The 23,798-nt window shown below is 40.3% G+C and overlaps 1 protein-coding gene across 19 annotated transcripts in view; it reads left to right on the plus strand.

The window, feature by feature from the left end:
* Positions 1-21,177, plus strand: part of LOC105471320 (diacylglycerol kinase iota) — a 453,152-nt gene extending 431,975 nt beyond the window's left edge. For all 19 annotated transcript variants that reach the window (XM_024789548.2, XM_024789549.2, XM_071094416.1 and 16 more), the window contains 4 exons: positions 3,749-3,869; positions 14,325-14,361; positions 16,048-16,147; positions 20,491-21,177. In XM_024789548.2, coding sequence (XP_024645316.2) covers positions 3,749-3,869; positions 14,325-14,361; positions 16,048-16,147; positions 20,491-20,607 — 375 coding nt within the window. In that variant the 3' untranslated portion in view covers positions 20,608-21,177. The remainder of the gene's footprint in view (positions 1-3,748; positions 3,870-14,324; positions 14,362-16,047; positions 16,148-20,490) is intronic.
* The last annotated feature ends 2,621 nt before the right edge of the window (positions 21,178-23,798 follow it).

Genomic DNA, 23,798 nt, shown 5'->3' on the forward strand with positions numbered 1-23,798 from the left:
CCTGATCCACTTGGAACAGTTTAATTTGTGCTTATGTTTTCTGGTGAGTTTTGTTCAGAAGGAAGGAAGCAGTCACCACTGCCCTGAGGGTGAATGTAAAATCTGAAGTCAGACTTTCTGAGTTTGGATCTTGGCTCTGCCTTACACTGTCTGTGTGATTTCGTGTAATTATTTAATTCTCTCTGTGCCTTAGTTTTTTCATCAGTAAAATGGAATAATATTACCTCTCTCTTTGGATTGTCATGAGGAATTAATGTAATAATACATAGAAAGCTCTCAAGACTGTTCCTATTACATGGAAGGGGCTCTAAAATGTTAGCTATTTTATTAATATTCTGATAGTATAGATCTGTGTTTTTTAAATAGCTAAACATGGTGGAAATACAAATATTTGTTATATAATATAAACATCATCTATGAATATTCTAAAGTTATTTTTGGTCCCACATCATTTTCAGGCATCAGGCTCATGACTTCCCATATGCCCCTGCAAACCCCCTGCTGGAACTGATCTGCTCTGTAATAATGACAGCTGCCTGAAGGCAGAGGCTACGCCTGATTCCTTAGCCTGTGGAGTAAGGTGCCATTGCAGATTGAGGAACCAATAGCCCTCAGAGAAAGCTGAAAAGTCCTACCCTCAGACATAACTTTTTTTAGGCACATCTGTTGGACAAACTGAAGGACACCTATGCTACATTTTTCAACAGGTTACTAGAAGAAAACAAATGGAGAAAATGTTGCAAACATCTTGATCAGCTGCCCCCTTTAGGCACGTAATCCTGAAAATGGTGCCTGTGCCACTGCACAGATCATAGTGTCAATAGAAATTGTTACTCAGAAGAGTGCTCTCCAAGCAGTATACTGATGAGTTCAGTGCCGTTTCTTACCAGTGGATTAAGCCCATACCATCCTGTACTCTGTGCACGGCCTTCCATTAGGTTTTGTGGGAAACAAAGGCATGAATATAATTGATTCCTGCCCCTGGTGGGTTTCTACACCAGAAAATTTGGCAAAGCACTGTACATTTGAAACCCTTCCATTTTATTTTCTATATGCTTTCAGTTTAGGCAACTGATTTCCCAGGATCCTGAGTTTATGATCACACTTTTTTTTGTACTTTTAAATAGAGAATCATTTGCAATGTGGGAAATCACTATATCCAGCTGGTTGTCTTATTATAGGTTGGTGCAAAAGTAATTCGGTTTTTGTCATTTCAGTGACAAAAACTGCAATTATTTTTGCACCAACCTAATGCATTCTCTGTTATAATTCTTGCCTAAATGACTAAAACATGACTTAATAACATCTTATTATTTTTTGTTTGTTTGTTTTTCTTTTTGAAGTTGGAGTCTCCCTCTGTCGCCCAGGCTGGAGTGCAGTGGTGCAGTCTCAGCTCACTGCAACCTCTGCCTCTTGGGTTCACACCATTCTCCTGCCTCAGCCTCCCGAGTAGCTGGGACTACAGGTGCCTGCCACCATGCCCGGCTAATTTTTTGTATTTTTAGTAGAGACGGGGTTTCACTGTGTTTGCCAGGATGGTGTTGATCTCCTGACCTTGTGATCTGCCCGCCTCAGCCTCCCAAAGTACTGGGATTACAGGCATAAGCCACCACGCCCGGCCAATAACACCTTATTTACTGAGAGATGGAATATTTACTGAGGGCTTAAGGTTTTACTTTTTCTCTCTTACATATTTTCTTTATTTTCCTTCTCAAATATTCATGCCCTCTTTCTCTTCTCCAACTTCTTTTGTTTCTTTCTTCTGAGTAGAAAGTGCAATATATATAAAGTATTAAATTGGGTACATGTGTATGTGTTTGTACAAGAGGGAGAGGGAGAGAAAGAAAGAGAGGGAGGGAGAGAAAGAGAGCAAGAGACTAGCGAACAGAACGTCTCTGGAGCCACTCCTGTGTGAAGGCTGTCACAAATAGCTCCGGGACAACTGGGCTGCAAAAAATGCCCATGGACTAACTGAATGTTCACGGTGTCTAGAAATAGCACTGGAAGGCAGTTGACCCTGAACAGGTTTGGTTGGGTCTATGCTGTTATCCTTTGTCGATCTCCCCACAAAGAAAGGGAGTGTCATTTTAAGACAATGTGGTTGAACAGAACAGGATTCCCTTTTAGACTTTTGTGGAAAGTTGCTAGCTACTTCTTCCTGCCCTCTTGCCCCCCAGTTTAGGGATGGAAGTCCCATATGTTCCTTACCTTCATTCAGCTACTGCTTTTGATCCATGCCCTGGGAGGCCTTCCATGGCTCTTTCCATCCCCTGCTTCATGCTTCCCTAGTGCTTCTCTGAGACATCTGTGATGTTCCCGTCCATTACTGTGTGACTCTTTACCTATCTGTCTCCCCCATGGGCTGTGAGGGCTTTGGGCACAGTGACTGAATTGTATTTATCTTCCTGACATCTAGCACATAACAATTCTATGGATGTATTTGAGTGAAGACGTGAACTCTGAATTTATGTTCTTTTTTTAAAAAAAATAATTTTAATTGACAAATGATTATACATATTCATGGAGTACATAGTGATGTTTAGATACATATAATATACATTGATCAGATCAGGGTAATTAGCATATCCAACACCTCACACATTTATCATTTCTTTATGTTGGGAATGTTCAACATCCTCCTTCTAGCTATTTAAAACTATTTAATATATTATTAACTATAGTCATCCTACAATGGTATAGAACACTAGGACTTATCCTTTGCATTTATGTCATTTATGCTCTTTTACCTTATGGGATGTCTGATTATCTATAATGTGTACCATCTAACTTCTTAAAAGATAATGTGTTCATTTTGCTTATTACCTGCTGGGTTATTTAATTCTCATTTGTCCTAAAATTACCTATTAGAAGCTTCATGTAGGCACTCTTGTCCTGATATACTGTAATTTGGAGATGAGGGACTCTTTCACATTTTCTATAATGTTCAGTATTTTATAAAGTTAGACCATATCCTCATTTAGCCACCTTATCCTCAGGCTACAAAATTCTGTTGTTGTTGTTGTTGTTGTTGTTGTTTTTTCCAGTCTTCTCTCACATAGAAACTATTACATTTTCTGAATCATTTTGGGTCTCACTCTGTACATCATCTCTAGCCTGTTAGGTATGTGTTGGGTGATTAACACAAGGTTTGCAGGCTCGACTGCAGATCTGGATGAAGAAGGAAGCCAGGCGTGTGTTCGTGTGCGTGCATGCATGCATGCGTATGTGTCTATACTTGTATTCAGTGATCTTACACAGGAGAGACAAAGCAGCTTTGATATTTGGTATATAGTTTCATAAGACTAAAGAAAAACTGAAGGACACAGGCAAGAAGCTTAGCTACAGTCACCAAGGTATTCCTGCTTATAGCCATAATTACTCTTTCACTCAAGAGAATGCTAAGCCAACAAAGAGAGGCTTTTGTTTTCCACTCCACCCCTCACTCCCTTGAGACAGAGACCATAGAGACCAGTGCTCAGAAAATAAATGAAAAAAGTAATTCAGCATGATTCAGTTTCCCTAGCCTGTTCAATACTCACAGACTCTTTCCAGAGTTAGAAGAGACACTGGTCATCACTGTGAGTGATAACACAGTCCAGGAATATTACTTCATCTTTTTGACTTTTCTCTATGTCCTCTGAGGCTAGAAACATTGTGGTTTGCTACATGACTCTTATTTTATTACCAGTTAGCTGTTATCCTTGTTCCAGATTCTGCCTGAGCTTCTTTTTGTATGTCTCTCTTGCAGCTAATAGAAAGCTATAAAAATGGAGGCAGTCTGCTAATTCAGGGACCAGACCACTGTTCACTCCTTCACTACGCAGCTAAAACCGGCAACGGGGAGATTGTGAAATATATCCTTGACCACGGTGAGTAGGCGTATTGAACTTACCAAGGATCACTTATCTGTGAAATCCATTGCATTTTACATTTTCTAAGATGCCCTTCATCCAGGCAGTCTTCAGAATGGCAGAAATACTCTCGAACTTTTAGCCGACTGCCCCTGCTTATTTGAGGCAGTCATGGTTGCAGACCACTGACACATATGGGCCATCCTAACCAAGCAATTAATAGAAACAGTGTTCATACCAAGTTCTTTACAGGCTATTTTTCAGACTAATTACTTTTTTTAAAAATAGGGGACAAAAATAAATGCAGCCTGGCATTGTGCACTTTATTTTCTCTAGAGCTCTTCTGTAAATTAATGGGTTGGGATTCCCTGCCTAATCCATATTTGTGGTTCATCATTGTGAAGATTCATGAGGATAATTTTTTTACATCTTTCTAGTTTCTCTCTTTTTTTTTTTTTCCTGTTTGATCTCATTTATCTTTTCCACCCAGGTTACACTTTATTCTCTTTGAAAACGTCTGGTACTATTGTGTTGTCTGTGGCAGATCATACTAACCTTCCAGACTGCTTTCTAACTGGATTTCTAATTTGGTGCCAGATCGTTTGCAGGAAGTAGCATGCACTATAGCACCTGCCTCTAAAAACCCTTTGGAAGCATAAACATATTTGATGAATACTAAATCTAAACAGTTACATTCAACTTACCATGTTTCATAGTATTTCCAGGAATAAAGTGTAAAAAATACTGCCTAGCTAGGCTGTTTTAAACAAGAAGGAATGAAAGAGTCTAATTCTGCTGGACCTTGGTATACAGAGAGATTGGAAAAGTTTCTTTGAGCCCTGACAGTCAGCCTATGGCTGACTCCTTTTGCACCCAAATTCAGCCTGTAGACAGTAAGCATACTCGTAAACATTCACATCCTGTTAGCTCCTTTTTTTTTTTTTTTTTTTTTTTTTTGCAATTCAGCAAGTATGTCTTATTCCATTCATTGTTTCATTCATTTAACAAATATTTGTGTAGTGCCTAACAGGAGCTGCCTGTTATAGATGGTACACACACAAAAATAAAATACAGTCACTGTTTTCAAGTAATTGCAGGCTAAAGAAAAAATAAGATCATGTGTATAATTAAATTTAAAACAGATATGTGGAGCTGTTTTAAGTCCTATGGTAAAGCCACAGATAGATAACGTAGCTACCATTTGTCAAGCACATATTTGCCAATTGTTTATAGTAGACGCATCCCATCATTTGATCTTCACAAGGTCCTTGCAAGGTAGGTACCAAACTGTCAATCATGTTAGACACCCCTTGCTTTGTCTTCAGCACCTTCTCACTGTTGAGATTCTGCTTGAACCCTTGCTCTGAAATACGGTGGAAAGGGTGGGTTGGAAAAAGGAAAGACCAGGAAAATAGAAGGGCTGTGGTGACAGAATTTCTTTACTCCTTGTAGGCTGGGTTGGATAATCCCAAACCCGTCTGCCCTGGAAAGCCTAGGTAGGTAGGATGTATTTTTGGTGCTAAGTCTGGGGCTTGTATCATTCCATCTCCTATTTCCCTGGCTATTCAATCTCTTGCAGTTAAAAGTATTTCTATCTGGGCAAGAGTGAAGCCACAGTGCTACTGTATTCTTTTTCCCTGAATAAGAAAATATCTCAGGATTTCTACTGCACAAAGTTCAGGTGAGGGTTAGATGTATACTGTCACTTTATTTTTCTTTAGCTCAGGTTTAAAGTTCTCCTAGTTGCTGTCTTGTTGATCACTTCCAATCTACTCTCTTTAGTATACCCTTTACCCAAGAGATTGAATGCTTGCTTGGATACCTTAAGACATTTGGTGCCCACCTACCCTTTCTCTGGAGTTAGGTGAGACACTGGCCATCTATTTGAGTGACAACACAATCCAGGAATCTCTCTCTCCACATCCCCCCACCCATCTTTTCATCTTTCCTCAAGAAGCAGTATTTCCTCCCCTAGTCCTAGGATCCTCTCTGTATCCACCGTCTCACTTGGTCTCATTTAGGAGGCTGCAGTCAGCTCCTTTTTTGGATGAGGCTTTATTGAAGATGGACTCTCACATGTTTGGGGCTTTCAGCTGGGATGGCTGTGGAAGGCCAGGACACCTAAGCCTTTCTCAACACCTGGTCTTTTTTTCCCAAGATTCTTCACAGCATGGTAGTGCTGGGGTTCCCAGGGGTGAGAGTGGAAGCTGCCAGATGTCCTGAAGCTAAGTTGGGAAGTTCTGGTTGCTCTCTACTGTATACTGTTGGCTAAAACAAGTCACAGGGCCAGCCCAGACTTAAAAGGTTGGGAAACAGATTCCACTGTTTGATGGCCAGAGCTGTGAATAATTCATGGAGATATTTAATCTACCACACTCTCTTATGTCCCAGCCTCTGCAGTTTAAAGTGAGCAATGTTCTGAACTTCTGACTCACCTGGAATCCCTTAGAGCTTCATTTTTCTATTTGACTTTGGTTCTGGGTCCTAAGAACCCAGGTTTCATAAATAAAAATACAAGATGGCCAGGCATGGTGGGCCCATAGTCGCAGCTACTTGAGGCTGAGGCGGAAGGATTGCTTGAGCCTGGAAGGTGAAGGCTAAGTGAGCTAGAATTGCACCACTGCACTCCAGCCTGGGCAGCTGAGCCAGACCCTGTTTCTTGAAGAAAAAAAAAATGGTAACAATAATGAAGGTTTTAGCATAAGTACAGCCCATGCAATATTTGAAATATGATTATACTAAAAATGAAAACAGCAGGGCTCCTCATCTGAGCCGCCCCAGGGACATGAGTGATGAGTCCTGGGATTATATCACTCTGACACAGTAGCTTTTCACTTCCTCTATCTCCTGTCTTTCCCCTGCCTCCAAAAATAGGGCCTTTGAAAGCACCGTTCATCCAAGCTCACAGGACTTGGAGTTTCTAACCCCAAATGTAGATCAGTGCACACCTACTTTGCCTGGCATCAATTCATCCGGCACATTAGTCTCTGAGGGCTTTGATCAAAACCTAACCTTCCAACACAAATCTGTTTCTCATCAACCCGCAGTGACTTTTGCAAAGACTGAGTCACACAATACCACTCCACCCAAGTGGAAGGACACAAAGGAATTCAGTCTTTTTTTGAGGGGTGGGAGTGCTTAGTCTTCCAATGCTTTGGTTAGATTTTATAAATTAATCAGCTTAATATTTATGCTCACTAGAAGAAACACAATATTCACAGTAATCATCCTAACTTCACTTCTAGGCAAATAATTCCTGAGGTCTCAGAAGGCATCCTATACCCTTCCTGCCTCACCAGGATCTCTAATCGCACAGGGAGAAAGACTGTAGAGATGGGAGAGCACAATCCATCTCTTTTGTTGGCAAATAAAATGTTATTATGATGTTCAGTCCAAGGGTCACTGCATTTTTGATGGATGGCAATTTTTAACACTTTACTACTATAGCTGAATATGGAGTCTCAAATGCAATTGATTCTTATTGAAATTAGTTGTCAACCTTGATAGACATTGTCAATTTCATTCTCTATGTCTATCTTAACTTTTTTATTATTCAGAAATATGGATGTAAAATCATTTGATATAACCTAATTCACCTAATTCCACAAGAGCTAAACACTTCAGCTCAACTGTTGTTTTGTTTGTTTTTTAATATCTTTAGTTGCTAATTTAGTTTATATTAACCTTTGCATTTTATTGAAAACCATCATAGCAAAACCACTCCTCTCTTTTTGATGATAGAAACTCCTTTAAATTGTAGTGTTCTTGAAGTCAGGCACAAGTACACAGAAACTTGTCAATACCTTTTCAATTCTGTAATCACCTTCTTAAGGGTGATCTCTGTTGATTGAAATAGTCTCTGCTAACTTAGTAATGATGATAACTCTGGAATACCCTGACCTGACAAAGAAAACAGCCTTCCCAAGAAGCCTCAGTAAGTCTGGGATTTAGGGATGTATACCAGACTATGGCATTGTATTTTTAAATTAGCATCAGATTTGCAGTAGGTAAGTCTGATCAGTTTGAATTCATGTAAATGAAAATAAATAAATAAATAAAAGTTTTACATTATGCCAAAGATCAAGAAAGACATTCCTCCTGGTTGTTGAATATTGCAAATCTTTTAAAGCCTTTGTTGTTCATTTACTTATTTTTCACAATTTGGTTTATGTCTGTCTCATGGTTTCATATGACGTAAAAAAAATTGTTCAAAGACTTGACTGTAATGATGACGTTAGTAATAGCAGTTCTGAAGGATTCACAGGCTCTTTTCCAGGTGCACAGCTGATGTTGTTTGTGGCTCTTGAGTTGACACTTCGTTTGCTTCCTGCAGCCTTACTCCTGAGCCCCTCTCCCCTCTGCTCTGCCCTCTTCTTCATTGGCTCTGGTCAGGAGTGTGGGCCGCCACCATCAAGAGGACACCTGAACAAGAGTCCTGAGATTAGTTATTCTCTCAGACACAACAAGCAGCAACTGATTTCTCTTCTATGGGCTCTTTTAAAGCAGGCTGGGGGCTGTGCCACATGAGATGTGTGGTATGTTCTGAAAGCGCCATGGGAGGCTTGAATTTTTTTCAGCTTGCATCTTCTTCCTTTGGATGTCTTCTCTCATCTATACAGCATGCTGCTTTCCTTTATGAAAAACTGGAATTTGGACATTTAGAGAGTTGAAAAGAGACTTGGGGAGGAAGAGTTAACAATTCCACAGAGACTGGGAGAGAGACTAAGGATGCAGGGATTCCAGCTGAGATTCCTCTCAGTGCTTCCCGCTTTTCAGCTCCTTTCAACCATATTTTCTGCCCACTCCCTCCCCCTCATTTGCCCCTCCAAGGGACTTTTGTGTTGTTTCTTTCCTTCACCACCCTGCACACTCTGCTCTTTTGTTTTTATTCTCCCCACGCCTACCCCATTGCCTCCTACTGTTTTTCCTGATAGAAATCTCACTCATGCATTTCCTTTTTGATTTCAATGGGTTATTTTGTCTTCCCTCTTTTTCTGTCTTCAGTCTTTCTTTTCTCTTTTTTTTAACCCCCCTTTTTCTGCTTCTGGTCCCAGAGAGAACCGACCACCATCCTGCTGGGACAGGATGACAGTGCTGTTAGCATTCCCAGTGCCAGCTCTCCCCACATCTGTGCAGCTTTTGTCCTGTGGCAGGGGAGGATTTGGAATGGTCTGCTGGCAGCGTCAGGGAGACTAATGGGAAATGAGGGCCCAGAGAGAGGCCATGGGAAGTGGAAGGAATAGCAAAGGGGATTTGGAGGCATTGGTGTGGGAAGCAAATTAAAGGATGCATGTGACAAAAGGCACGTCATATATAATACAGATATAATATTGATGACAAAGTCACATCAGCGGGAGCTGGGGTATCCAACAGAAGAGCCTATGGAATGAATACTGGGCAACAACATTATAATTTGGAAGGCCTGGCTACTTAACATGATGTTCACTTTCTCATTTTGAAAGATTTGTGAAGTTTTGCTTCCTTTCGCATTCCCTGGGCGTCTCCTGAATACTGATGTGTATGTCCACTTAACAGAATTTTCTTTCCCTTAATTTTCGGACCATTTCCCATATAGCACAGTCTTTTGAATCCATGTTTCAATTGTGAATCTTTCTCTTAAAGTGATATTGGCTGGGATCCAAAATGATTTTAAAATGTCTTTTATTCATTCATTTATTAAAACATTTTAATTCTGTCCCAGGCACTTGTGAGGAAAAAAACGTTTCTGTAACAATCACTGTTAACCTCTATTGTTCTAAATGTTCTAAATGCATTATCATATTTAATTTTTACAACCCTATACAGTAAGCTCTCATCTCCATTTGACAAGTGTTGAAAACTGAAGCATAGTGAAGTTAGGTTACTTGCCAAAATTCATCCATACGTGAGAGATGGTTTGTGTCCTCCATATTCCTAATACCAGCAAGGGAAATGAAACATGGATAAACAACCACAATGCAGGGTAGTGCCATGTGAATGTCATAAGCAGAGTTCAGGTGACAACTGGTCTAGGGTTCTGGAAGAGCAGTGGCCATTTTCATCTGAAATTTTCATGGAGAAATCTGCACCCATATCTCCTCAAAAGGGATTTTACAGTATTTTTTCTGATTCAGGTCAGCCAAAGGATGAAGGGGGGACATTTCAGTAAACCCTGGAAGAGACGGGGACCTGAGATTTCCTTTTCTATTGAGGAAACAACAGTGAATTCTCTGCTGACAACTTGATGGTCTCCCTTGAAATTCCTTAGGGGAGATGGCATAGTGTCCGCAATCAGAATGTATGTGTATATAAAACAAGCCCCAAACTCAAATGTTGCCCATTCATGTACATTGAAGGAATTCAGTTGTCTTTATTTTTATTTTTTTGAGACAGGATCTCGCCCTGTCACCCAGGTTGGAGTGCAGTGGTCCAGTCATGACTCACTGTAACTTTGATCTCCTGGGCTCAAGCAATCTTCCCTCCTTAGCCTCTGGAACAGCTAGGACTACAGGCATGTACCACCACGCCCAGCTAATTTTTTTTTTTTCTTTTTTTTTAGAGCTGCGGTCTCGCTATGTTACCTAGGCTGGTCTTGAATTCCTAGACTCAAACAGTCCTCCCACCTGGCCGTCCCAAAGTGCTGGGATTACAGACGTGAACCACCATGCCTGACTAGTCTTTATTTTTTTTCTCTCTTGTTTTTCTCCTTTCGTCTCCTTTCCTTTATTAGTGAGACTCAAATTAACTTTTCAAAAATCATAGGTGTTATTGTTTCTACACTAAAAGTCACAGGGTGCAGTTAAACTCCACATTGTCCAGTTAAAGCATAGCTCACCGTTGGGCAGTGCAGGTTCAAATAAGGAGAAGAACAGCCTTGTCTTAGGCCTCTCCTGGCATCCACTCTCTGTAAGTCTTTCCTTGCTAGCATTATGCAAACAGCCATCTTAAAGGAGGCCACGAATGATTAGAAAACGTACCTGTGCTGTTAAAAATAGCTGCCCATTCCCTTCTGTAGTCAGCTGGTTGCTACTTTTGCCTCTTCTTGTCCAGTGTTCAAAACGTTCTGCTGTTTTGTGATCATCTATGTTGATGGGAGAATAAGGAAAGATGAAGTGAATTAAATTGATTATTTGAGAGCCATTCCCCAAATCTTTAATTGGCGTTTTTTTTTTTTTTTTTTTTTTTAAGATATTAATTAAGAGCAAAAGTTTCTTACCTTGGTATTAGTGCCTCTGCCTCTCACCTCTGTCAGCTGCAGAGGATGAAAGGGTGCAGAGGGAGGGAGAGTGATGGGTAGCCGCGGGCATGCCTGACTCACAGACTGGATAATCAGGTCTGGAATAATTCTGGGTTGGCTGCATTTGTAGTGATTCTGGTCACAAATTGTGAAGAACAGACAGCTTTTTCCCTTGTCCCCACCTTCATATTGTCAAATTATTGCTGTGCTAGCCCAATTAAAATGCTTGAGGATCCCCTCACTTGCATAGAGCCTTAGACCCTGGATGACTGTGGACTCACCGTGACAAGGCTCTGAGAGCACTGAATGACAGTGCTGAATGAAGGAGAAAAGTAAACGAGGCCTCTGTTGCCTAAATAGTTGTGCAATTAGCAGTACCAATGGGAACAGAGCTACTGATGAGTCTAGGCTGCTCATATTCATGGAATTTCTTTCAAGAGGAGCAGCTTAGAATGTTCTCTGAAGGTGACAGGCACTCTTTAAGAGGACCATTGGACACTTAAGCCCCTTGCTGACATTGTAAAGAGTGCCCTCTTGGCAGCTAAATAGGCCTGAGGTGCTTAGTGCTCAGGACATAGAATTTGAGTCAACAAGTGGCTTCACATGTAAGTGGGAGTAAAACAACCCTTTCATACCACCTTCCTTCACTGAGGATCCCATCTCTTGACATAGTGTGACCTGTATCAGGACAGAGAATAGGACACTTCATGCTATTTAAAGTTGAAGCAGTACCTGTGGTGTGCCAGGCACTGTTTCAAACACACTATGTGTATTGACTCTTCTCTTTTTTTATTTTTTATTTTTTGAGATGTTGCCCAGGTGGGAGTGCAGTGGCGCATTCTCAGCTCACTGCAATCTCCGCCTCCCGGGATCAAGCGATTCTCCTGCCTCAGCCTGAGTAGCTAGGATTACAGGCGCACACCACCATGCCGGGCTAATTATTGTATTTTCAGTAGAGACAGGGTTTCACCATGTTGGTCAGGCTGGTCTCAAACTCCTGACCTCAAATGATCCACCCACCTTGGCGTCCCAAAGTGCTGGGATAACAGGTGTGAGCCACCATGCCCAGCCCTCTTGAACTCTCACAACCCTGTGAGATAAATATTATTATTAATTTGACTTTACATGTGTGATAACCAAGGGCTGAGAGATTAATTAGACTTGGCCAAGACCTAGTCTGTAGTAGAGCTGGGATTTTTAACCAAGAAGGGATGGCTCGAGAAACCTCACCCCTGGTCACTGTCCTGTCCTGCTCTGTACTTTTCGGATGTGTGTGGGAGGATGAGGATCATTATTCATGTTTTCTTAGAATCACAGGACCAAGGAACAAAGAGCCATGAGTTAAATATTTGTTGTTTCCTTAATATAGGGTAGGTGCTAGAAGGATACAAAAAACAACTGAGGTGTTCTTATATTCAACAGATATAGAAAAATTTGTTTATGGAAGGCATGTATTCAAAAAGTGAATACATAGTATGAGGGTAGAACCAAATAAGTGCTTTGGAAGTTGAGAGAAAGAATACATTCCCTCTGTCAAAGGTCATCTTTTGAGAGGACCTTGTCACAGACTAGCCTTTGAAGAACATGTCAGATTTAGACAGGTGGCTATTCTGGGTAGAAAGCCTGAAAAATACATGGTTGAGTGTGCAGTTACCACTTTAGCTTTTGTGAAAAAAGAAAATGGAACCCTGGGAACAAATTGAGGAAATGTAGTTCCAGATGAAGGACTGTGAGCTCCAGTGTTTAAATACTTGGAAGTAAGCGGGAGATATGATGTATTGGAAACCTAGAAATCTAGATGATGTAAGACCTTCTTATCTTTCTTAGTAACTACTTCTGCATGCTAATAATGTTCCAGGTAGATACCTGTTAGGAAGTCTATTTGTCAAATAGGACAAACAGAAAAGACAAATAGGAGAGACTTTGTAAGAGAAGATTCACCTGGTCCCAGTGAATAGCAGGTATGAAAAAGAAGAGGTCAAGATGATTTGGATGACCAGGAGAATTATGAAATCCCATAACATCACTGTTATATTGTCCTTGGCCAATGACTTTCATGGTGAGAGTGATAAGCTCTTCCACCCCTTCTTACTATGCACGACAAGTTAATTTTTAATAATAATGATATCCACCAATAAAGAGAGCAAATCCCCAGGATCATCTTTCTAAAGACTAAAATACTCAATACCTGACACTTACAAGCATATTTATTCATCCATTCAACGGGATATTTAAGCATCTACTTATCTCCAGGCTCTATACTAGGCACCAAGGAATGACACAATGCTAGACAAAGCATGGGCCAAAACTTTAAGGGGTTTTCTGGAGTCTAGTTATAGGGAGAGATAAATCAGTAGGTTATTTTAAAGTAGTTTGTTAAGTGTCATGATCGGTAACATGATCATATATCCCCCTTTGCCTGGGGTGGTCCCCACTTGTATGATAAATCCCATTACCCATTCAACTATAGGAAATAGGGTCAGTACATAAAGTGAGGGATTGTATAGGCAGGTGTTTAATAAGCTGTTTGAAGTGGGATCGTAAAGGGCTTTATGGGGAAAAAAGTCTCAACTGATACCCACAGGCTGAAGAGGGCAAGAGATGGCAGGGAGAGAAGCAGTGGTACAGAGCTAGAAAGGTGGACGTTCCAGGCAGCGTTTGTAGACTGAATGGATTAATTCGTGAACACATAAAACATTGTGAAAGGGAAATTCACAGAATATTTCCATTCCTAAGGATGCATCTATAGTCATTTGATGTATATGCATAGTATTTCTTTCTGGTCTGAGAAGGGAAATTTTATAACAAGTGGAATTGTACCCTAGATGATATATATAATGTCGTACAGCCTTAATATTATGCTTCATAAGATGCCATCCCAAGCAACTTGTTTGAGAATGAGAAATGGCCCTGATTCCTAAACCCCACCTGATCTGCCCCTTTCTCCCTAGTTAGCCACTTAATTATTTTTCAGTTATTCTATTCCAGTTTTATTTCGTAAACTTGATTGAAAGCTTCTTGACAGCAGAGACCATACCATTCTTTTGTATCTACCATTCTGTACATATTGGTTCATGGAGACTGGGAGTTTGGTAATGAGGAGGTAGAGGGATCCTTTTATTTTTGTTTTTGTCTTATTATTCCTATCCCCAAATTTAGCCTTCTAAGGCATTTTCATTTTGTGACTATAGATTTTCTGTTAATATTTAGTTTTTGAGCTTATTTTTTGATGGTCATCTTGCTTTCTTCTTATTTAGGACCTTCCGAGTTATTGGATATGGCAGACAGTGAAACGTGAGTGTTGCCTTTTATTACATAGTCTAGGTTATTTTCTTCAGAACATATCTGGGAGAAGAATGTAATCTATAGGGCATATTGTAGGTAATTTTAATTTAATTAATTCAAAGTCCACTTTCAACTTTGTTCATAACTCTGCAGGGCTAATTGCCTAAATAAAAAATTACACAATAGAAACTGATGACAATTGTCATAATGCTTGCCTCCATAGTCAGTGCTAATCATCATTTAGAGCTTGCTTCAAGCAATGTACTTCTGCACTGGTGCATCTTGGAATGCTGAGAAGTCTAAATAATTACACTTACCTTTTAATGTACCCATCACATTTGTTCTTTCTCAGCTGGAGTTTCTGAGAAAATGGGACCCTACTGCCCTGAGGCATTATGCACATGTAGTGACATAACTTCTCTCTGTTAGTCTAGAACAGCACAAGTTATGAACCACCACTGAAGAACTAAGAACATAGTCACTCTATCTTTTGTCTTCTATGGTTCAGAGAAGGGATGCTGATTGAAAAAGTCATCAGCTCTGGGATGGTGTCTAAACCGATGATAATGTTTGTTTTCAACCTTATTTCTAAAGCAGCAAAATAGTTACTCCTCCCCAAACAGGAACAAAGTTAGGCTGTACAACTAATCCTGAAAGCCATATTTGAAAAGGTATAAAGATGAGTTGGTGTGGAGAGGAATGAGGTGGTGAGTAGCTAAGCACGTGGGAAGGAGGAGAAGTAGAAATGAATAGAATGGAGGACGAATGAAAAGCAGTAGGGCTGTGGAAGAAGCTGTGTATCACTCTATAGAGCTGGTCCACATGCCAGCACATCCTATTTGCAAGATTGTAAGTGGTGCCATTACTTACCCCTTTTGCCTTCTCTAAAGGCTGCTATTGATTTTTCCTGAAATACTTTGGCATTAAGCATCTTGGTGCCTTTGGGCTCAGGATAGGAATACCCTCCTCCCTATAGAGCCTGTCAGTGATGGGGAAATAGCCAGTTTCCCTTGCCCCTTCCCACACTGAGTGGCTGGCCTCAAGCCTGCTGCCTCCTGGGGAGAGCCCTGGCTCTCAAACTCTCCCAGAGTCTCACTGTGCCTCTCAGATATCCTCTGTGGCTGCCCGCTCCTTCCACCTGCCACTCACACAGAATCTAAAGTGGATAGAGCAGAGTGGGTGTTGGCCTGGAGTTTTGAACTTGGGTTCTCAGGAGATACTCCACTGTAGGCCGAGTGACCATCAACCAAGGGCCGTGTGCTGTGCCTGAAGGGCCAGAGGCGCTCCACGCTGCTCCCTGTTCTTTCACCCAGTGCCTTTCTCACTCTACTCAAATGTATGCACAGAGAGAATGTCTTCAGTGTTCAGATACATCTAGACAATTAGTCTGTTTAATACTGCATCGACGATCACCTAAATCAAATGGTAGTAGCTTCTTTAAAAAATTACTAAACCTAGTTAATCAGCACTGTTTGGAAAGGGGGCTGGAGTCAGATATTATGATCAGGTGATGACTAGCTCAAGGAATTTTTAGAAATCCCCTTTCCCACCTCCCCAGAATGTACCCTACAGCCAAGATCTCAGCAGCCTATAGGGAAGGAGGCTGAGGAGCACCCCGACATCAGCTCCCCTCACCCCATTCCCTGCTGCCTCCAACCCCTTTATGGGTGGTTTCCCATTTCCTCTTTGATTTAGGGGTGAGACTGCACTGCACAAGGCTGCCTGCCAGCGGAACCGGGCTGTGTGCCAGCTTCTGGTGGATGCAGGAGCATCTCTGAGAAAGACGGACTCCAAGGTAACTCGATGAGTGAGTGCAAACATCCTCCCACTGGGCGAGATCGCAGGCACTGTTGCCTTTGCTTGTGACCATAGCACGGACATCCTTTCTGTGCTTATGGAAGTGCCTGGGGCTTTGGAAAAAGGAGGAAAAAATAGAGTGCTTCATTTAGAGAAACTGTGATTTAAATGTATAAGCACAAAGGGAGGGCGTGTGCTTGCCTATGGGGCTTTATAAACCTCTGAACACGTTGGCCTTGGGACATTGGGGTTGTCCTACTGAACGCTAGCAGCCAAGTCGTGGGAGTTGAGGTCTGAAGCCCAAGGAGAGGGGTCGGGACCATGTTCAAAGACTTTGGCCTGACTACTGAGAAGCCCCTTTGGGGTTTTCCTTCAGTACTTACTCCAGCGTGGTTTAAATTCTATGATTTATATGGCCCCTTATATGGGTGCCAAAGGGATTATTTCCCAGCTCCCAGGACGGTGGGCTCTGGCTTTGAGATGGTTACAGTCTTAAATCTGGTATGTTTATGTAGTTCTTCATTTAAAAAAATTTCTTTCCATTTGTTTTCTAATATTCTCTAAAAGTTAACCTCAGAAATTAGATAGCATGGGAATTACTGTCATTTATAGCTATAGGAGCTAAAAGCCTAGAGAAAGTTACACATACCCTTGGACCAGTAGCTGAGCCTTAAATTAAATTGAGCTCTTTTGACGCCAGTCCAGTGTTGTTTCAGCAGGTTGGTGGTTCTCATTTGGTGCCAGAACACACTAGCCACATAACAAAATCAGTTTGTTTATGGAATCTGTTTGATTGAGGTACAGTGATTCCTGTGGCACTTGGCTAGAAATGTGGTTGGTTTCTCCACAGCAAAAGTTACGTAAATCTGAACTTAAGTGTCCACTTTCTTATAACTGTCTTAATAAGAGGGCAGTGAGGCCAGAAATGGGTAATGTGACATGTGTGCCAACCTTGATAGCATCAGCTGGCAGAGATGAGGCGTCGGGGGAAATTCTGTTCAGAAGAACTGAGAACAGGCTGCACCACAAGTTGTTTCAGTTTACAGAGAGCACCCAAGAGAAAGGGTTGAAAGATAGAGGAAAGGAAGAGTTGTAGCTTAGTAGAGTTGACCCAGGGCTCAGCCTATAAGATAGGGGAGAGAGAGAGAGAGAGAGAGAGAGAGAGAGAGAGAGAGAGAGAGAGAGGAGTTAGTTTACATAGAAGATCAACCCCATAGAGCAGGGGTGTCCAGTCTTTTGGCTTCCCTGGGCCACATTGGAAAAAGAATTGTCCTGGGCCACACATGAAATACACCAACACTAGCAATAGCTGATGAGCTGAAAAAAATAAAAATTGCAAAAAAAATCTTGTGATGTTTCAGAAAGTTTACAAATTTGTGTTAAGCCTCATTCAAAGTCATCGTGGGCCGCATATGGCTTGCAGGCTGCGGTTTGGACAAGCTTGCCATAGAGGATTCTGATAAGCTCTGAGAGTTTTAAAACACTCTCAGTAGACTCCAGGAAATAATGAACCACTTAACTATAGAAACTTACAGAGAAGAATCTTAGTATATAGTTGAGGCCTTCATTATGCAGGTACCGAGTAGCTCAGGTTTTGGGCCCATGATTGTAACCATGACACATAGACAGATTACTTAGAAACCTAATTAATGGCTTAAGCTCCATTAGATTTATTTAAGTGATAAGAATCTGCCTATGTGTAATTTTTTCTCTGGGGCCTCCTCAATCTGCAGTTCACTTTATGAAATAACTTTGCCTCCCAAGTGAACCTCTTTCCTTTCTGAGCCAGTTGTATTGCGTAGAAGTCTCTACTTCCCTGGCAGCCCATGAGCACCCTTGGTCTCTGACTGAAATCCCTGGCTGCCTAGGCATATCAAACACATTTGAGTTGTGTCCTGGTTTCTAGTGGTCTGTTACCTGTCTGGCTAGCTAACTGGGTACACTATTTCAAATGGCAGATAATTAGGTTGGTGCAAAAGTTATTGCAGTTTTTGCTACTAAAAGTAATAATTTCTCAATGTGATATTCTTCCCAGATGTTATTTGCACTCAGATGTTTGGATGTTTAACCTGATTGAGAAATAGACGACTTGTAGTCAGGATTAATGGAGCCAGGTTATGGGGTAGGGTTGGTCTTGCCGGAGCCACTCAGACCACAGCAGGGCAACTGCCTCTTTACCACACAAAGGCTGGTCCTACACTCAACTCAGATCATTTTAAAGACAGAGAGAAGCCATGAAAAAGAAGGTCAGACTGAACAGGAGTCAGGAGACCTGGCTCTTGAGCAGGTCTTCTTTTTTATCTTTCTAAGTTTCTGAATCAGATAAAGCACTCAATGTTCATGGAAACTTGTTTCTATTTTGTGTTGTGTATATGTCTGTTTTTTTTTTTTTTAAAGAAATAGCTTGTTTTTATAATTATAAACCCCTCACATAGAAAACTAGTAATGTAGGAAGATATGCTTCAAAAAGCCAAAAATTGCTGGAAACCCCACAACTTGGACCTAGATATAATTAAACTTTTAATGATCCCTCTTCACATGTAGATATGCCTGTTTTTCTCTCTCACTGTTTTTAACTACATGAAGTCATACATACATGATATCATACAACTTTTACTCAACGTTATATTCTAGAGATCTTACTACATGAAATAATATAGCTATACTTCATTACTTTTTGAGGATTTTAAAATTTTGCCATTCTGTAACTTGACACCAGGTTGAAGTTGACTGTGATAATTACAACTGAAACTTCTCCTGGAATTTTTTGGAGAGAAGCAGCATCCTGAGAATTTCTCCTATTAGAGATCAGTTCCTTAGAAATCAACTCAAAGGCCCACCTCAGCCACCTCTCTGAATATTTGAAACCTGGAAATTCCAACCTCATTATTATGGAAGTAAAGACACAATTATCTACTAAGGCTGCAAACAAGTTGAATAAAAATTATCATAGGAACTTCAAACTGGTGGTTAACTGCTAAATCTCAAGTAAATAAGTAAAATTTTAGAAAGATTCTAGAGCCATTGTTACTTCCCTTTTATCCTATCCCCAGTAGGCTATGTAGAGCCGGTTGGATTGAGGTCACCCGTATCTGTGGGGATAGCTGAGATGAAAGCTGAGAAGTCTGTGATAATATTTATAAAACTTGTATGCATTTGTACATGGAGCTATTTCTTTGGTGCAACGATCATGCCTCTACCCTTCCTTTGGAACTTAACATTTTAAATAGCTAAAACTATATATTGAACAAAAATTAGAAATTTTGAGTGATGCTAAGTAATTCCTACAGGCGATCAAACGAATGGACACCCTTTCTCCCTTTACTGCTGACTTCTTATTCAATGACTTCTCATTAAAAAAATTTAATGACTCATTTTATGACTTCTCATTAAAAAAATCAATATATATACAAATGTGTGTGTATATGTGTCTATACAAATGTACAAAAGGCATAGTAGTCTGTAAGAAATTATATGACCATTTAAAATGTTGATGTAAAAAATTAATGACAAAAATTTATGATATATTACTAAGAAAGTTTGTAAAACAGTACATAAATAAGTTGTGGTTTTTTTTAAATAAAAATATGTATAGAGGCGTATAAAAGACAAAAGCTAGTTATCAATGGAAGGTTAGTAGTGGTTATCTTAGTTTGGTGGAATGATTAGGGATATTCCTTGTCTTCTTTGTGGTTTTCAAGTTTTCTAAGATTTCTTTAATCAATATCTACCTCTTTTGTATTGAGAAACTAGCTTAGTTTTCAGAGAGATGAAATAGCTATAAATTGGGGAGAACTTCACTGAAGTCTGAAACCAACAAAGAAACCTTTCAAATGTTTTATGACTATCCCTTCCTTTTAGTTTCTGCATGTTCATTTCCCAAGTTTAGAATAATAGAAAGAGTCCTAAACTAGAAATCTAAATGCCTGCCTCCATGTTTTTTAAATTCAGTAATTTCTATCTCCCTATCTTCCAGAAAGGCTCTGGGTTTCAAAATTCACTTTATCCCACTGTTTCCTCCTGTGTACCGTTAACCTCTGTGAACTTCTGTTTCCCTAGTATAAACCCCACCCATCAAAAGTAATAAACTCTTGCCCTTTAATTTACCAATCGCACATGTTCAATTTAATGCTCATATAAAACAATAGATTTGAAAGTGTCTTGTAAATTCTAAAACACCAAACGTGAAAGGATCCTTACTAGCAAGTATCTTTGGGTAGCTCTGTTTCTGTGGTTTTTGTTTTGTTTTGTTTTGTTTTTGTATTTCATAACTAGTACTTGTCTCTCTCTCTCTCTCTCTTTCTTTCTCTCTCTCTCTCTCTTTCCGTTATTTACGTATAGGGTAAGACACCTCAAGAGAGAGCACAGCAGGCTGGGGACCCAGACTTGGCTGCTTACCTAGAAAGCCGTCAGAACTATAAGGTCATTGGCCATGAGGACCTGGAAACTGCTGTTTGACCCTGGTATTCAGGCAAAGAGAACGTGAGCAAGCGTATCACATCTGCCCTCCCTGCGATCGGGCAGCTCCCCTGGAAGAAGCTGATGGAATTCATATATCTGTCTCTCTCCTGCAAGAATCTACCTGAGACCATGCCACTCGTTTTTAAGGGCTACCAAGATGTACAACAGAACATGATAGCCCATTGAGAAGGAGGCAGGATACCTGGAGATTTGTGGAATACAGTACGAGTTCCACAAAATTTGATCCTTATTGCTTCCAGCAAGTAGCATGAACTTCTGTGTTCACCTGTATAATTTATTTTAAAGATTCAAAGGATGTTTGTATAAACGGCACTGCTCCATCCTCCCCCATGCATTGATTTTTTTTTTCCCTGTACCATACAATTCTACTGTAACTACCCATTAACTTTAAAAAAATATATTATCTCTTCTCTTTACATTCAGTCTTGGAAGACCACAAGATTGTCTGAAGGCCTTCTAAAACCCTCTGAATGTCCTGCAGAAATATAACTGTAAAACCACTTCCATTTCCAAGACTAAATATATCAAGACTATTTAGTGACTCTCTCTGCATGTCCCCACCACCCCCCAACCCTCCGTTTCATTATATAGGAGCTGGGAAGTGCCACATGGATAATGTCAACTTGTGTGCTATATTTTTGAGGAATGGTGAGGTGGCATGGGAGATGTCTGTGCTTGGAGGTACCTCAGAGAGGTAACCCAGGGGTCAGCCCAGGCTGCTGGGCTGTAGCCAATAGCCATGCAGGACTGGTTCAGCTTGGGCTGTCTGTACAGCTCCGTACTGCCTATGTGTAGCCATCTTTGCCTTTTGCTGCAATAGAAGATGAGCAAAGGATTAAACAGAGGCCCACAGCTAGTCTGCAGAACCACTCAATTTTAAGTGCTGTTTAAATTGCAGAGGAGATAATCATGTGTGGGAACTGTGGTTACAGGAAATGGAGCACTCTAACAATGTTTACTTCTAAACTTTGTTGAGTGATAATAGAAAGCACCCTAATTGACTTGAAAAAAGCAAAAGCAAAAGCAAAAGTAGCAACATATGTCAACATATGTCACTGAAGTAGAAAACAGTCATTGGGATGTTGCACAAAGGCTAATAACTATAGACTGTTGGATACAGTGGTGAGAGGAGCCCCGTTTTAGGTCTTTCTTTTAGGTTTTTGGTTTTTATTACTCCAAGTAATCCTTGACCCAAGGACAAAGGTTTATTGTATGAGTTCCACTGCCAGATTTATGGGATGCCCAGATCATTCAGAAGGATGCTTCAACTATTATTTGTCAGGTCCAAAGGTCGTACTTGATAACCCCATTTTCTATGCATGGGGTAGTCTAATATATTATTTTATCTACTTTATTTTCCCCTTTCAGAAAGTCCTTAGTGCAAACTACCATGGGAATCTAGCCAGAAATGTCTGTCGGATAGTTAGAATTGTAACATCTAAACCTGCCACGGATCAAATGGTACTTACAGGTACCTCTGTTAGGGACTCTGTGACACCTAAAATATCAAAAGAAAATGTCTGTCTTTCTGTCCGAATATCTACTTGACTTGGGGTAAGTCACAAATAAAAGTGGGCGTCCAAGGATTTTGCTTTTGGCGAAATCTGATGTGTCCTGAGCTTATTTTCATTTTGTCCTTGGACACAGCATAGTGCTTCCCTAATGTTTCTACATATGACCATGAATGATAGTGTCTCTACATTTAATTTAAAGGTCTAATGGTGACATTTTGCTTATCTGAGTCACATTTCGGTAACATATCATCATTTTGAAAGTATGGCTATGATGTGCTATATTAAATAGGAACAGCCTTTCAGTGGATGGGGATTTTATTACCACAGTCTCTCCATAGTCATTTCAAAATCAAATTGTTGGTGGGAGGATGGATTAGGTTGTGAGTAATCTACTTCCATATATCAGCCTCAGAAATGGAACTATCCTTTGGATGTTACAGGAGACACTGCAGCAGATTGTTTCCAGAAGCTGGAAAAATATGCTCCAGGAGAATTTAATCATTGGGCTTTTGCTGGGGGATTTTTAGTTGGTGGGACTTTCGAGGAAATGTGATGACAGAAATATAATCCTTAAAGCAAACTGGAATCTGGCTTTGAATGGCATCTTCCATTCCCTGGTTTGGGCCAAATGTTTGGCCAGTCAGTTATCTAGCTGTTACTGCTGGGATGAAGAACTCTGTTTTCATCAACTACTGTCTCACATTTCTCTGTAAATACTTCCAAGTAGCCCAGAGAAAATTAAGGGTACAGGTGGCTATGGGCCAATTTCTAAATAGCTCCTATTGAAGACATAAATCTGTGGTATGGAAAATGATGAGTTAGTACTATAAGATTCCTGATGCATTTGGAAATTGTTTCAAACCAAAAAAAAAAAAAAAAAAAAAAAAAAGGCTTTAGAGTCCTGTGTTTTTCATGGAGACCAATATTTGATATATCGCTTTGAAAAAAGCAAGTACCACTAGGACTTGGGATTTCCAAATTAAAGTGAGCAGAATAACCACACGTTTAATGGCTTCAACATTAAACCACTTCCTGTAGCATGTTTTAAAAATTGGTCCTGGGCTTTAAAAAGAGCTAAGGCCTTATGGTCTAGGAGTTTCCATCTCAGCTTAAGTATACTGTATCCCTACTAATAGGCTATCAGGAAGTAGAAAAGTAAGTGATCTAGTCCTGGTCTGAAGAGCCACATAACTTTAACAGAGATAAAAATATGCACCTATAGAAATATCATTTCTACAAAGCCTACTGAGACAGCACTGAAGAGGCAGCTAGCTTGGCTGACTCCTCTGTGTTTGTTTCTTTGTGTCATGGCACTGACTGCTTCGAGATTCCATTTTTAGATGAGGTTGATAGAGGAATGGAAAATGAAGAGTTATTAAAAGACAACATTCTATAACCTGAAAGGTAGTCATTTTTGCAAGCTTATATTTTAATATTGTGCATTTAACAAAATAGAACACAGTCATATTCAAGGACTTCATAAAGAATAAGAGAGAAGATTAGTAAGCCAAGAATGAAATAAATACCATGACAGGAATTTTGCTTTCAGAGTTTATGTTTCCTCTGTAGATGTGATAACCAAAGACCAATGCAAGTTTTGAAACAGAATTTAGCTGGCAAATGGACAGTGATGGAAATTAGTAATGACTGATG

Source organism: Macaca nemestrina, chromosome 4, assembly GCF_043159975.1.
Source record: "Macaca nemestrina isolate mMacNem1 chromosome 4, mMacNem.hap1, whole genome shotgun sequence".
Lineage (NCBI taxonomy): Eukaryota > Metazoa > Chordata > Mammalia > Primates > Cercopithecidae > Macaca > Macaca nemestrina.